Source organism: Cryptomeria japonica, chromosome 9, assembly GCF_030272615.1.
Source record: "Cryptomeria japonica chromosome 9, Sugi_1.0, whole genome shotgun sequence".
Taxonomy (NCBI): Eukaryota; Viridiplantae; Streptophyta; class Pinopsida; order Cupressales; family Cupressaceae; genus Cryptomeria; species Cryptomeria japonica.
The window spans coordinates 379,424,203-379,441,321 of NC_081413.1; the positions used below are offsets into that span (position 1 = coordinate 379,424,203).

Genomic DNA, 17,119 nt, shown 5'->3' on the forward strand with positions numbered 1-17,119 from the left:
TCTTGAAAGCATTTTTTGTTTGTAAAAAATAATTAAATTAAGACCTTCGTTTGAAGGTGACATGTGAAACACCTTTGAAACAAGGTTTTCACATTGAGGACCTTCGAACAAAGGTCGTTTCAGGACTTATGTTCAAAGGTAAACCTTTGAACAAAGTTCAATGTAGAAATTTTCCCTCGCTTGCAAATTTTTGGTGTTTTAAGTTTGGGAACCATTATTGTGATATTACCCATGTATTATTTTTAAATACTAAAGAATACATGGAAGAGTTTTGAACAACCATTTTTATAGACATCATATGCTATTAGATGGAAGTGTTAATTATTAGAGATTTTTTTCTTATTATTTTAATGAGTTTTTTTTATTGTTGTGTATTTTGTATAGGAATAATTATACAAAAAATTTGTTTCCAAATATCATTGTAAGAAGTTGTACAAAATATTTTGTGGAGTGTTTGAGATAATAAGATTGTTATAGTCAAAGTTGATGCCATTTAAATTTTTTGTACACTAACAATAATTTTCCATCGTTCAGGGAATGAGCACTCCAAATTACACAAGGAACATATTCAACTTTTTATTAAGAATGGAATGGAGTGCAATTATTTATACTAACTTTAGTATTATATGTATTAAGATTCTTGGTGTTGAACCCAAGTCAAGACTAAGAGGGGGGCTAAATCAATCTAAACAAATAAATTACTACAACATATAAACAATTAACCAACAATACATATCAACACATGAACACCAACATTTATATGTGGAAAACTCAAAGAAAACTCAAACAGGGAAAAACCACGATGAGAGTCAACCCACAAGAATATATTCACTATGAATAGAAATAATTACAAAAGAGAGCTCATTGCTCTAGACTTGTACACCAAGGCTAACTGCTCATGGGACAAGATACAAAGAGGACTTGAAAAACCTAAAGCTAATTGCACTTAGGGCAAGATACATAAAAATGATTTGAAAAGAAGGATCTTCTGATCATGAAGTTGTCCTTGAACTTTGCATCAAGCGACCAATATCAACACACAACTCTGATCTCAACTGCCAACACTCTATCTCAGTTCTCTGCAATAGGCTTCAACACAACTTGCATACCATTTGATCACAACTCTTTTGCTCTGCTCAAACTTCCTCTAATCTTCGCTCTTTATCACATCATCTACACTCTCACACATCTCACACCTCTCTACAACTCAAACACACAAATGCCTTATATATAAGATAGATCATCAAAGCTTGGACCAAGTCGGCCTGAATCAAAATATACTTTCTAAACCAAAAACACACATGCTGATCCACTCTAGGAGAAAGAGAGGACCAAAACACATCTCCCAAGGATTAACAAATTGATATGCAATCACTGAAACCTAACCAAAACAATATCCACATGCTACGCATCAATATAAGTAATCACCGATAAAAAACATAAGCTCCAATACACATAACTCAAATCCGAATCTCCACATGCTATGGTGAGACCCATAACATATCAACCATGCTTCCACAAATCATATCCGGACCTAAGGATAGGTTAAACATATAATATCACAACCATCAACAAACAATAACACAACACCTGAAAAACACAAAGATGTTTCCAAACCACATAACCATCATATCTATGATACCAGAACTATAACCAATAATACTCAATACCAACACCCGATTCTAGACCCAAGCACTTCTAGAACAACCAATAGAACAACTGCATCAACAACACAACAATATAACTTTGCACCACAAACATTTTGGACCAAATCGGAATAACAAATTTGACATCAATGATAACCACAACAACACATTAATGCATACTTCCAACACTTGGAACATTAATTTTGTGCTTGAATAAATGTGTGAATTGACCATACTTATTTTCTTGGTAAGACTTTGCTATATTGTAAGCGAAATGAAACTACCTACATCAAACATCTTTTCTCAAAGTTATTAGCATATAAAATATCATACATTTTGTTTATAATACTAAGGATTCAAGTTCTTATCGAAAAGTAAATTAGATATGTAGGTTTGTATTATCCCATCCAAAACACTTGATAAGATTATCATGATAAGATCATATTTTAAATCAACAAGAAAATCTCCATTAAACTAAAATAAAACACCATTAGATCTAATGTAAATGTAAAGTATAAGAAAACAATAATCTAAGTGAAAATAATTAACTAAATATAGTAATAATGTCAATTACAAATTATAATATAAATTAAATATAAAAAATAATGCCAAAATCCTTCAAAACCAACAATTTATGATATAAAATTTTAAAATAATACACTTTAATTAGAAAATAATATTATAGAATTCAACATCTAAAATATATGTTAACCTTAAATTTTCTTATGTATATTCACACAAATTTAGTTTTTAAATATTTTTTCTTAAAACAAATTATATTGTTTATTCTTTTTTTAAGAGGTTTGTTTAAAAAAGTTTGTCCTATTAAAAGATTGTAGTTTAACTCTTTGAATACAATTAGAAATAGTGATGATATGTTCTTTAAGTCATCCACAAAGATTCAAATCTCTAAAAATATGATATAATAGATTAAATAATGTCCAAACTACTTTAATAGAATGAATACACATCTACTGCAAATTCATTGTATAATACAAAATCCCCCATTTGAAACATTTAGGAATTCATAATTTTAATTGATTAAAATAATTTTATTTTTATGTTGCGATGATCATCATTGTAAATTGGAATGAAATGCTACATGGAGAGAAATAATTGTGCATGCGAAAGAGAGGAGTTTTATAAAAAGTTCATCCCTTGATCACAAGGAAATGAGGTTGGCAGACTGCGAATGGCAGCGCAAGCGCAACAGAAATCTAATCTCTGAGAAAATTTGAAGGATGAACGCTGATGGTGGAGCATCAGTTTTATTTTGTAAGGCTTTCGATACCGCCACATCAAAGACATTCGTGTTCTCCATTGCCGTGGCTAGATTCCGTCCAAGCACACATTGGAAAGAAATTCCATGGTTGTTCGTCTAATACATTGGCCATCAAGATATTTTCACCTCCGCACCATGACCATGACTATGACCATGAAGGTTCGAACGACAACGACATAAAAGAAGAAGTCCGCCGGCCTACTTTTCTGGTCAAACATGGCGATGTGATGCTCACGCGGGATCTTTTCTTCTTATTCAAGCAATCATATTACACGCTTGATGTCCGCCTTCCCCTTTCAAGCGCAAGCATACATCGGCGGCTCCACTTCTTCGGTTCGATTTTTCCTAAATGTTGTTCTTTATGGAATTTGGCGTCAAATTCGTGTCACCTTCGTAGACATTGTTATGATATAACACGGAGCTTCATAAAATTCAGTTGCTAATAGAAATTGGACACGCATATCAGAAATTAGAGTTTGCGAAGAGGAATTGGACGCGCAGAGTAGAAATTAGAGTGTGCAAAGAGGAATTGGACGCGCATAGTAGAAATTAGTGTGTGCAAAGAGAATTTGGACGCGCGGAGTAGAAATTGGAGGTGCAAAGAAAAATATGAGCAGCAGCAATGGAGGGAAGAAGCCAGGGGAAGCGACAGGCGGCGGCTTTTTTGCCTCTCTCACCTCCAGCCTTTCCAACTTTGGCAGCTCGATGCACAATTCGGTTAACAGGTATGCTACTTCTCTTACTAGTTGAAAAAGGGCTTCGATCTTTTTATTTTTGTTTATGTGCTGGCATGCTCTGGAATCTTTCACAATCAGCTTGTGTTTTTACTTTGGTTTAACTTCCTATCAAGATCTTTGGCAATCAAGACAATGGCGTGTTTTTTTGTGTGCATATATTTAAGTAACTCTGTGTGTTGAACGAATTTTTCTTTACTTTCACCATATCACTCAAGCCGAATTTTCGCTTTCTTCAATCGTTCGGAATTTAACGAGTTTTTTGTTAAGGCCATTAAAGAAGCCCTTAGTATGACCATAAGTTTGTTCCCCTTTGGTGATTATTTAGTCCATGTCCCTTATGCCCCTCCCTTAATATGAACCTGTAAATTTATGTATTTAACCGTCTAATTTGTCACATCATTCTTTGTTTTAGGTTCATAAAGTTTGTTACCATCAGATTTGCAGTGGGTGTACAGAAAGCAGCCCAGGCAGTATCTAGAAAAAGAAGCAGAGTCGGTTCATTGCCCAGCTGATTTCATGTTGCAGACTAATTATACTAATTAGTCTGTGAGTTTTACTTCAATTATCTAGGAATTAAACCAAGCAAAAGTCACAGATTTTTCATAATCCATTTTGCTATATGAAATCATAATCACAATGTACCGCCAACCATAAGGTTCTAGAATTTTTAATTGCCACTGCAAAGGTCTGTATTGTGCTCAGTCCGCTGTGGCAAAACATTTAAAAATGATGCATGTAGAGACATTGAGTGCACTAAGGCAGAAGCATATATGGTTCAAAACTAATCTGTTATTCTCTGAAAAAGTCTTCAAAGCTTGGTACTTATTGTCTGAGTTCATTTCAAACTTTGATTCTGTGGGCACACTATAGTATTTTAAGTAATACCTAGGAAAACCTGTTAATTGAATTTTATAAGGGTTTTTTTTATTCATGATCTACATTTCATATTTTTTCAATGCTTCAATTTTTTCTGCTATGGAGTTGCTTAATTTGTGTTTTTCATTATGGGGCTAGTATATGGAGTTCAAGTACCTGTTTTAAATGTTGCTACACTGTATACAGTTTCATGGGATATGAGGGCTTGGAAGTAGTTAATCCTGAAGGTGGACAAGATGATGTGCAAGAGGAAGTTCATAAAGGAAGATGGCAGAAAGAGGTAGGTCTGTACATGTGTTGTGCTTTTATGTTAAATGATTGATGTGAAGCCTAGTATAATGCCCCCAAAGTAGAAGAAAACATAGCCAACAAATGTAAAGCATATTTTCTAAATTCACTTTTGAAGTGGCATACATAGGATGCGGCAAACTTCAATTTACACGAAATATTAGAAGAATACTTTACTAATTAATTAATTGACAACTTAATTATTCTAACAACAATATTTTAAGTCAACATATTACACATCTTATCTCAGAAATCAGATGTAATGAGCCACTTGTTTTATATTTGAATCATCTATATGGTTTTTTATCTATATTTATATTTCTAAGTTCATTGCTTGTTATTATTTTTTTTTTGATCCATAAAAGGCCAAGGCCAAGGATTATATTAATATTTAAAGGAATTACAGACTGCTGGTATATAACAAAATCCAGCTTTGTTACATCCAGAAATATCTAATTCGGTCCACATAAACCAAACAGAGTACCTAAAAACAAATCACCCTCCTGCAACCGCTACAATTACCCCTTTTCCATGCCTAAATTTCACAGCAGATACACTCTGGGAGACATACAGCAAATTAACCCCAATCCATGACATAAGTGCTGAAAAACATTCAGCAAAAAACTAACAAATTGTAACCCATATTACATTGCCAAAATGTGGTCACAGACCCATAAAACCATATCAAAATGCGAGAAAACCAGTCAGAGGGCCCTTCAATTGTTCTGAAGATGAGCTCTCATTGTTAGAATTGTCATCATCAGCTCGAAGACCTTGAATCCTTTTGTAGTATTTCACCCACCCCTCCTGCTCATCAACCGCATCACCAATCGGAGCACCCAGCGACCCATCCACGGCAAACCCCATAAGTCTTTTCAGGAAATCCAGGTTTGTGCGAATGTGAGGTTTTCGAACCTCCCAAAAGTCGACATCTGATATGACTAGAATCAGAAGGCGAGTCACCGGCTTTCCATCTCGCTCCGTTACGCCATAGTCTTTAGGCCCCGGGATTGTCCGGTTGATGTCGATTTCTTGTAGAACTATGTCCATGTCGCCTAAAAATTCCTCCCGGAAGATTCTCTTGTAGAGAATATGACTTTCTATTTTCGGCTCCGCTACCATCAATATAGTCGCCAAAAATTGAGCTAGGATATCAGTATTAACCCGATATCGGTGTGTGGCAATGAGAAATTCAATGCCCAAAATCTCTTCAGAGCATGGAGAAACAAAGCATGTGAAAATTTGGTGACACCGAGTAGCTATTTGTCTGATATGACCCCAAAATGGCCATTTGCCTTTTATCCGCCACTATTCTGATATTGGACACTATTTTGATATTGGACACTATTCTGATATTGGACACTATTTTGATATTGGACACTATTCTGATATTGGACTCCATTATCTACTAGGAAATTTGCTATCACCTGCAAAACTAGAGTAGAATTAATGTTGAAAAAGACCGAATTGCAGAATGTTGGACGGAAAAGGTGGGTATTTAATCTAAAACCAAGCTTGCTCGAGAAGTTTCTCTCGAGCCATAAATGTTCCATCCACCCTCTACGAATAGACTCTGACAAATTCTGCTGTTCCAATTGGATCCCCATTTTGGCTTCGACATTGAATGAGGCATTAATTTCTACCTGCCGAACTCTTTTGAATTGCATCGATCGAATATCCGACTCATCTCAGGTGGCTGCATACGTGTTTGTCCATCTCATCACACATGTGCCTATACTAACCATCGCTTGTCAATGGCTTTAAAAATTTAAAGTTATCTCGCCAAATCGGGTAGACATCATTATTGAAACTTGAAGGAGCCGCTTGCCAAGACCTCAAGCAATTCAGACAAACAAATGAGTCTATTTTTGTCCCGTCAGCTGCCTTATTGGCTAATTCATCCGCCATTTGATTGCCCTCTCTATATATATGATTAAAGGTGACGGCTTCAATTCTTTTTAAAATTTCTAATGCTCTTTCAAGTAAAGCATTTAGCTTCCAGTTAGGTGTTTCCTCACGTCTCAATGCATTGATTGTAATAGTTGAATCCCCCTGAAATTTCAACTTATGGATGCCAAGAGCCTTGCATTTTATTAGACCAATTATTAATGCTTGAAATTCTGCTTGATTATTAGAACCAATGACCAATGGAACTGCCGTACTAGCTATCTTTCTACCCTCCCAACAATGAATAACACAACCTGCTCCCGAGGTGCCTAGGTTCCCTCTTGCAGCCCCGTCAAAGTTTAGTTTAAACCAGCCCTCTTGAGGAGGTGTCCATATGCACCTAAGTCGTGCTTGCACACTATCTTCTCCTCCTGCTCCAATGAATTTTGGAGTTTTTAGACCCCTCCACTTTCCTCTCACTTGCCCATCCCAGCTACAGAAGCTCTTTTTCACCAAATTTTGTTTTTCATTCCTGCTGTTCACAACCTCCACAATGGCAGCTTCAATCTTATTGAGGAGGATATCTACATTCATTCTTGCATCCTTGAAGATCCGTCTGTTTCTTTCCTTCCAAACTTCCCATGCCAGAAGTGAAGGGCTAGTTATCCATAATCCACTGAAGATTCCATTCCTATTCAAGATAGGCCAACTCTTAAAAAGACTTAAAATATCTGCTGGGAGGGCAGTTGACCACCCTAACTTTGCACATAACCATTGCCAACATTTGATGGTATATGGGCATTGTAGGAATAAGTGATCAATGGTCTCCTCTTCTTTTTCGTAGAGCACACATCTTGAGGGTCCACTAAACCCAATTTTCTTGAACCAGGCTGCTGTAAGGACACGACCCTTTAGCATTGCCCAAGAAAAGATACCAGCTTTCAGTAGACAGGCCCTATTCCAGCAAAGCTTTAGAGGAGGGTTTGAGATTCTCCAATCTTGCTGTTTTATTATTGTCCTATAACCCTCTTTAGCCGAATATACACTTGAATTAGCTCTAGACCACACCAATCTGTCCCGTGAAGCTCTAAAAGACACATTTCTGTCCTTCAAAATATCATTCAGTTGATTAATGTCATCTTCGAGATCATCCCCATCTTGAAGGGCATTCCAAACCCATCCAGCCACCTGACCATCCCCATCCAAAGTCACATAATTCTTAACATAGAGACCCCACCTCTTTTCCAAGGATTCCTGAAGTCTTTCTGAGTTCATCATGGATTTTATAGGGGGGTATCCGCCCTAGGAGTCATCCCAGAAGCGAGCCTTAGCTCCATCTGCTATGTCCCAAGTAATATTTTTCATAATTATATCCCTACAAGAAAGGATAAAGTTCCAAATTTTGGACCCTCTCGGGGGAGACTCTTTCCTAAAGATCGCAGTCCGATCTTCCCCTATTAGATACTCGCTCTTCAAAATTTTAACCCATTTGAGTTGCAGCTGTTCATATAATTTCCACACCAATATAGCTCCTAAAGCCTTGTTTTGCCATAATTGATTCCTAAGCCCCACACCTCCGAATTCTTTGGGCTTGCAAATAGAATCCCACGCTATTATGGCCATCTTTTTCTCTTGTAAACCTTGCCAAAAAAATTGTCTCATGCATTTGCTGATCTTCTCAGCTACCCCTATTGGAAGCACTAAACATGACATCAGAGATATAGGTAATGCTGAGATTACTGCCTTTAGCATGATTGCTCAGCCCGCCCAAGTCAATTATCTGCCCTTCCAAGAAGAGAGTTTCCTATTCAGTTTCTCTTTAAAGCCTTCCCAGTCTGGTGCCACTCTGCAAGGGAAGACCTAGGTAGGTGCAAGGAAGCTTGCCCTGATGAAAATGCAATATTCTGATGATTTGTGCTTCCTCCCATGGCTGAAGAAAAAAGAACACTTCTGATTTTTCTATACTAATTTGTTGTCCTGACACTTTAGAGTATTTGTCCAAGATGTATTTGAAATTGGATGCTTCTTGAGGGTTCCTTCACCCAATAGCATTGTGTCATCTGCAAATTGTTGATGCCTTACCGCTGCAATCTCCCTAGTGATACTAATCCCTCTAATCTTCCCAACCTGTTGAGCCTTTTGGATATTTCTGCCCAAAGCCTCTACCATAATAATAAAAAGGAAGGGGGATATTGGGTCACCCTGTCTGAGCCCTCTAGAAGCCTCAAAAAACCCCACTGGAGATCCATTAGTGATCACTGAAAATTTTGGTGTAGAAATACAATAAAACATAAGATCTATCCATTTTTTGTTGAAGCCAAATGCTTCTAAACACTTACATAGAAATCTCCAGTCAACCTTATCATACACCACCTTTATATCTAATTTTATGAGCATACTCCGGACATTCCTAGTTTGGATGGAATGAATGGCCTCTTGTGTTATGATGATTCCATCTAGGATAAATCTCCTGGGGACAAACCTGGATTGCTCCTCAGAGATGATGTGAGGAAGAACTGATTTCAATCTGTTTGCCAATATTTTGACCAATACTTTATAAATGGTGTTACAAAGTGAGATTGGTCTGAAGTTTGCAAAATCTCTAATGTTATCCTCCTTAGGTATCAAGACTATGAAAGTGTTATTTATCTCTTTTAAAAATCTACCCCCATTTTTGGTCGCTTCTAGTGCTTCCACCATTTCTTGCCCAAAGATATGCCAACATCTTTGATAAAATCCTTCTGGGAAACCATTTGGACTAGGGGCTTTGTTCGGATGTAGCTGAAAGAGTGCTATATGTATTTCAGCCTTTGAGAGCTTAGAGTTAAGTTTCTGACTCTGATTCTTGGATATTAAATTGGGGATGTTGGATAGGATTTCCTCTTGATCCCCCCACATAGATCCTTCCCAATTATTAAGTAAATTTGTAAAGTATTTCACTCTTTCCTTTGATATTTCTTCCAAACTATCTGTGACTCCTCCATCCTCTTTTTTGATGCTTAAAATCCTCTTCACCCCCCTCCTTACCTTAGTGTTGGCATGGAAATTTTTTGAATTGTTATCTCCCGCCTCTAACCATGTTTCTTTGGACTCCTGTCTCCAAAAGATTTCTTCCTTAGATAATAGCTCCTGATACTCATCCAAGAGCACTTTCTCTTTGTCAAATAAGTCTGTATTCATACCAGATTTCGTGACTTCTTTAGAGATCAGCTGCAACTCCTCCTCCACATCTTTCATTTTTGTAAAAATATTTTGAAATTTCTCTCTATTCCACTTGAGCAATTTTGCTTTTATGGCTTTTATTTTGGAGACAAAACAAAAGAGTTTGGATCTGTTGTGACCATTTCACACATCGCCCCATTGCAAATGGGGACCCTTGCTTTTTTTGCTTTTTAGGGTTTGTTTTTTTTAGGTTTTTTAGGGTTTTGTCAGTTAGCCTTTGCATTTTGAGTGTCGCCCAGGGGATCACATGGATAAGCAAGTCCGGCTTGAGTGAGGTCCTGATCCTGAAATTTGGCTAAGTCTAGAATGTCCTGATCCTGAAATTTGACTAAGTCTGGAAACTGAAAAACCTCAAAAAGCTAGATTTTGCAATATAACTCCTGGAGGTCTGAAACCACTCTCAAACATCCTGAAAGTATATATGGAATATAACTTAAAGTATAAGAAAGTGACATTCTTTCTTATACTTAAATGTTATATTCCATTAAAATTGTCCTGATAGAGAGTTCGAAAAGTCAAATTTCGCTCCTGTCCTTCACTGAGGATCCAGAGCGAATTTCGCTCCTATCCCTCCCAGGAGGACCAAGGCGAAGCGCTCCTGTCCCTCACCAAGGGACCAGGGCGATAATACTTATTTGAGCCATTCCTGACCTTGTTTGGACGAATTGAGACATCAAAAGCATGGTGAAGGACGAAATGAGCATGATAGAGCATCCAGACTTGATCAAAAGCAATGAAATGATGAAGTTTTTGCCTAGAATGTCAAATTCGCTCCTGTCCCTCACTGAAGGACCAGAGCGATTTTCTTTATATGCACAATTTTAGACCTTTTTTTGGACATTAACTTTTATTCATAGCATGAGGCAGGATGATATCTTCCCTAGCAAAGACATTTCATGGTGAAAAGTGAAGCATTTGGGCCTGGAGGGCAAAAATCGCTCCTGTCCCTCACTGAAGGACCGGAGCTTGAAATCCAAAATTGCCTTGTCCTTGAAAGATTTGAACGATTTCGCGAATTGAGAAGATCAAAGGAGATACATTTTATCAGTTGAATATAACTTGAAAGCGCAATCATGAGGAAAATTGACCCTAGAAGCAAAATCGCTCCCGTCCCTTTGCCAGGGACCAGGGCGAATTTAAGTGATAGCTCCCGTCCCTCTCTCAGGGACCAGAGCGAAATTCCTTATAGGGCTAAATTTGGGCGAAGATCAAGTGAAGATTAAGTTTGAAGCAAGCAAAGAAGGTGTAACGGACCCGTTGAAGATAATTTGAAGATTGCAAAAACGCCAAGTGAAGCCCATATTGTCCTAGGCGCTCCTGTCCCTCTCCCAGGGACCAGAGCGATTTCTTCCTTAGACAAATTTCTCGCCAAGATGAAGCAAATTACATGTCAAGGATGAGTGAAGGGAAGCATAGCGGGTCCGTTGAAGATGGTTTTAAAAGTTAGCAAAGCATGATTGAGCCTACAAGTGAAAGTTCGCTCCTGTCCCTCAGCCAGGGACCAGGGCGAACTCAAGGTTATTTAATAGTCCCTCCAAGCTTAAATCACTCCAAGCTAAGACACAAAGGGGCAATGATGTTTGGAACGCCTCGGAGAGAAAGTAAAGTATCAAAGACCGTAAAGGTGATGGAAATGCCCAAGTTCGCTCCTGTCCCTCTCCCAGGGACCAGAGCGAAATGTTCAAGTGTGTCCAAATTTAAGTTGCCACTCACATTTCAAGTGTTTGAAAGGGAGTAAAGAACATCATTTTGCATCGTGAAGACAGTTGCAAGTTGATATAAACAAGGATGAGCACAAGAAATAAAGGTTCGCTCCTGTCCCTCACCAAGGGACCAGGGCGATATTCACTCAAATATCAAATTTGCGTTGTAAAAGACGAGTAAAGTATGCATGGAATGAATGGATAACATTGTTACTTGCCTTGCGATATAAATTGGTGATTAAAGAGACAAAGACCCAAGGGAAAAGGCAAGTTCGCTCCTGTCCCTCACCAAGGGACCAGGGCGAAAGTACTTTAAAGCTCACTCCTTCCACAAAAGGGACGAATTAAGCTCAAGATTCCCAATTAAAATGCTATTTTGGACGTCTAAGACAAGACTCTGAACGTGAAAAACAAGAAAAACAAGGCCAAAATGAAGGAGCGCTCCTGTCCCTCTCCCAGGGACCAGAGCGATGTGGTTAGTGTCCCTTATTCCTCCCATGCTTAGGCGCCAATATTTTCGAATTACATTGAAATGCCAAATTCGATAAAAATGTGAAAGATTTAATTAAATTGGTATTTAAAAAATAGCGCATGGACATTCAATAATTAATTTAAAGCCTTTAAAAAATCGAAGTTTTTAATTACAAAGGCATTTAATTAATTATTATTAAATTAAATTTTAAAAAGGGAGCGCTTGGGGTATTATTTTGCAAGGTCGGCCCCCTCTTTTATTAAATTTTATTTGTTTATTGGGCCTATTTTCCAAGTCGGCCTAGGGGCAATTATCAAGATGAGCGCCTATATAAGAGGGGTGTGTTGAGCATGTTAATCCATCTTTCAATCATTTGTCCAAGCGCGATTTTGAAGGAGCAATAAAGGAGTGCGAAATCTGGTCCAAGAAGGAGTGCGAGTTGAAGGCTAGAGGTGGAGCGAATTTTCCTCAAGACGTTGAAGGCTAGAAGTGGTGAAGTTGATAGAAGAAGCACATTTTGAAGACTTTGATCCACATTTTGCCTAGCAAACTTGCTTAATTTTGCATCTTTTCTTAGAGTTAATTCCCAAGTGGAGGTATGGCGAGATTCTCCTAGTCTCAATTTTGAATTTTGAATTTTCAATCTCAAGTGGCTTAGTAAATTTAGGAAATGATAATTCAAAGATTTATCATGAGGTTTCCTAATTTAAAACTTAAATCCTCTTTCTAGTCTATATTTCCACGTTGCAAAATATATTACTAATTTTGAAATGTCGTGTAGGTATCAAGATGGCGACTCCAAGCTCGAAGGATCTACAAGTCGGAAGGTTCTCATCAAGGACGATCAACAAGGGACAAGGGCGACCTCCTCCAGCCTAGCATCGACAAGGACGGCCTTCTTCGGACTAACGTCAACAAAGACGACCTCTTCCAATCCAGTATTCCAAGGCAAGGTACATCAATCATCCTGCAAATCAAGGACACAAGAAGTTAGAACAAGGGTTCGTTGAAGAAGCAGATAGTTCCAGAAGAATTAATTAAAGCTAGCTTCTCAACAACATCAAGTTGAATATTTACCAAGTTACAAGTGTCAGACGATGTGGCATCCTAGTCATCACTTCTCCAGTCAGTGTGTTCCACCTCAGCATGTCCAGATTCAATGTACCTAACTCATGGAAGGTGGCACAAACTCCGATGTACCTACCCCGGCTATCCATTGGTCGATTTTTCTAGAGAGGACATGTGTCCAAGCAATACAATTTTATCATTGGTCAAGCATTAAATGTTATGTAATGGTTGTAACAAACCCTAATTAGGGTTTTCATTGTTGAATCTTGGCCATTGATCTCGAATTGATCTAAGCCATCGAATTGTATTGAAGGCACTATATAAGCCTTGGCATTTCATTTTGTAAAGGCATTAGGAATTAGAGAGAATAGAATAGTTGGAAGAGTTAGAATATAGTTGATAGAATAGCAATTAGAGTAGAGTAGAGAGAGAAGGCAAAGATTGTTGCCAAGATGTTGTTGTAAAAGACTTGTAACTTCATTGAAGAAATGGTGAAATTTATGGGTTGATTCGACAATTTGCATGGTCTTTATACTTCTTGTATTTGATTTCATGTTATTAGATGAGTGGAAGAAATATGCTTGATTGATGGTGAAATTCGCATATCCATACTACTAGCAGTTTGTTGATTGCAGACTTGCCTTGTGTAGTCAATTGGAATCATTCAGCTTAAGCTTAACTTCAATTGTCGCTTCTTCATTGATATGCATCAACCTGATGGTGTCTATGCCTGCAGTGATGATTTGAACATCATAAAGCTTCCCTTCGAAGATCGCACTAGCCTTGTGGAGATGGTCCTGCGATGTCAAAACAAGACCTAGTTAGAGTTTCATCAAAGATAAATCATTGCTCCTACATTCTTAGTATTAGGATTAGATCCTCTCTTCGCCCTCATCCCTTTTCCATTTTTTCAAATCTAAGCTAGTAAGAGCCTGTGTTCCAGCAAAGCAGATCAGAAGTTCAATCATCAAATGTAAGTCCCCTTGTGATTCCAGCAAATCACATCATACCACTGGAGCTTATCCACACGTAGAGACCCTACATCAAAGAACCTTGGAGTCATCCTGATTGATCCTTTTTCGCGATATCTTCAGCAATCAGAGGCTTTATTCAAGAGAGGATAAGATGCCTTTGGGTATTTTATTCTGTGTATGATTGTGTACAAAATACACGTCAACATGATCCTATAAAAGACTCTTCTTTCCACCAATTTTCTATGAGTTCAAAAAAACCTTCTTGTTTCATCCACATATTTTCAAATTTGAAAGGGCTACAAACAAGTCTCTGGCCCTCCACAATATCCAAAACAACTGGGTAGTGATCTGACCCCGCTTGAGTTCCAATTGTAGAGGCCATGTCACCTTGAAAAGATAGGAGATCCCCTCTGAAAAAGAATCTATCTAACTTCTCTGCAATGTTGCTAAAGCCTCTGCGTCGGTTGGTCCATGTGAAGGTTCCATTCCCTCATCTGATATCAATCAGATTATTCCTACTGACCCAATCCTAGAAGTCTGTTTGTGCTTGAAGCTCCCTCTAAATACCCCCATGTTTTTCAGATAAATGAAGGATAGCATTGAAATCCCCACCAATTATGGTGTGAGGATAATCCATATGGACCATATGCTCATCTATATTGTTCCAAAGCTCTTTTTAACCTCTTGTTAGGGTAGGTCCATATACATTAATGATTCTGAATTTGATTTCCCCTTTAAAGCTTCGGACCAGCCCAACCATCCAATTGTCTTTTTCTCCTATCACCTCCACATAAACTTTTTGGGGATTCCACATAATAGCTAAGCCCCCTAAAGCACCATCCACTTTAACTGCTGCACCACTCCAGTATCTTAACCCCTTTTTAAATGTTTCTATTTCCTCTTTATCCATTTTGGTTTCTTGTAGCAGCACTATCTCTACTTGAGCTCTTTTTAACCTGCACTTGACTGAGCGCTTCTTGTTAGGGGCATTGAGACCCCTAACATTCCACGTTAGGATTTTCATAATTCCTTGGGAAGGATCTTCCCCTTCCCTGCATTTAGCATAGTTGTTATTTTGTTTTGATCTAAGGCAAAACCATCTTTCAGTCTCAATTTTGCTAACGTCTTCCTGCCTGTCTTTTTACCTCCTGTAATACCGCAGTCCGGTTTGTCCTTCTGGGGGCAGCATCGACATAACCCGAAGCATTCTTGTCCATCATCTTCTTGACCTATTAATTCCTGTTCTATTGGCTCTTGGGATATATCTTGTTCTATGTCCTCTATCCCTTCGCATTCTAAGACATTCTGAATCAATCTGAAGCTTGCTTCCTTCTCTTCCTCCGAGTTGAACTTATCTGATGGGGTTAAGCCAAGAAAATTGCAAGCTGCCTCTAGCTCCCTAGGATTTTCTGAAAGGTTCTGACCCCCCTCTGAAACCACCCCACCTATTTCAGGGATTGTTTCCTCCACTATGTCAACCGAATTTGACACCCTTATTTCATTATCTGGGGTAGTGCCTGTGTTAATTTCTGAGACGTTCTCTTTGATATGATATCTACATTTAGAGCCTCACTATCCTTTTTAAGTTTATTTAGCTCTTCCAATGGCGTTATGCTGATAAACCCCTGTGGAGGATTTGTGGACATCTCTACTTCATTCCTCCTAAAGTGAGGTTTGTATGAACTTGAAACCACTGTAATACTTTCTTCTGCCCTATTCTCAATGTTTGAGCGGTTCCCACACCCTACCCCTGGTTCAAAGGTAGGCGGAACTAATTGCATTTTGTGCTGATCTTTAGGGGATTCATTAAGCCTTAAATCCGGTTTGCTAATGCTTGTTGTATTTCTGTCACCTATTTCTGCTTGTTGATAGCTAGACTCAGCTCCCGTATTCATGCTCCTACAGTTTTCAACCAACACTTCTTTCTCCTTTTCATTTTCTCCTACTGATTTGGATTTTTCTGCCACTTTTATCTGCACAGAGCATCCTTCTTTCATGTTTTCCCTTGGTAAGCATTTACCTATAATTCCATCCTACAAGATTTCAATTCTTTGTATCCATTTACCTAATTCCGATATGATTTCTATGTTTTGATAGATACCCATGTTGGCATCAACTTCTACCAATAGGTTAGCTATATCTCCCCCGAGACCATTCAAAAATTCTTCTTCTACCCCTAAACATGCACCCAATGCATCCCCAATTCTGATTAGGGCATCCAGATGCCAAAACTCAGACGGGAGACCTACCAAACTAATCCATAAATGTTTTTGACATGTCGATGTTTCCTAGGATCGAAACTATGATTCCAGTTTAACCTACTGAAACTACAACCTTTGAAAAACACAGGTTTTCCAAACAATAAATCTAGTTTCATCTTTCCATCAATGCATTCTATGAGGAAAAAATCATTTTGCAAGGGTCTGATGCTTAACTTGCCTGGAAATGTGGATTTCCACCATGCTAGGATCTTGTCTTGCATCCCATTGGTCGCGTTCCATCTCACAAACAACGCCTGCTTCTGTAGGTGTTCTGTAGACATTTTCAGTAGATTTGGAGGAAGGGCAATCATTTTATTCCCCAATTTTTTGGTATGTTGGGGATTCAACTTTGCTCCCCCATAACCCTTGTTGGCTTTGAACCGTCCTCCACCCCAAAACAGAAGCAGGCGTTCCATAGACATTTTCAGCAGATTTGGAGGAAGGGCAATCCGTTTATTCCCCGATTTTTTGGTATGTTGGGGATTCAACTTCACTCCCCCATAACCCTTGTTGGCTTTGAACCGCCCTCCACCCCAAAACTTGCCGTTATGGTTTGGCAAGTCCCTTCTATAGTCATCTGGATGGCCCTAGACTATTCTAAATGAATATTTCTTCTGATGTTGGTTTCCCTGCCTGCCAAATCTTCCCTAGGGGCCGTTAGGGATTGGTTTTATCCACTCTTGATGTGTGTCTGCTCGCCTAA

The 17,119-nt window shown here is 38.3% G+C and overlaps 1 protein-coding gene across 1 annotated transcript in view; it reads left to right on the top strand.

Annotated features, from left to right (window-relative positions):
• The first annotated feature begins 2,776 nt into the window (after positions 1-2,776).
• Positions 2,777-17,119, top strand: part of LOC131072649 (oxysterol-binding protein-related protein 3A) — a 64,420-nt gene continuing 50,077 nt past the window's right edge. The window contains exons 1-2 of the mRNA XM_058008887.2: positions 2,777-3,653; positions 4,728-4,821. Of these exons, the coding sequence (XP_057864870.1) occupies positions 3,538-3,653; positions 4,728-4,821 (210 nt within the window). The 5' untranslated portion in view covers positions 2,777-3,537. The remainder of the gene's footprint in view (positions 3,654-4,727; positions 4,822-17,119) is intronic.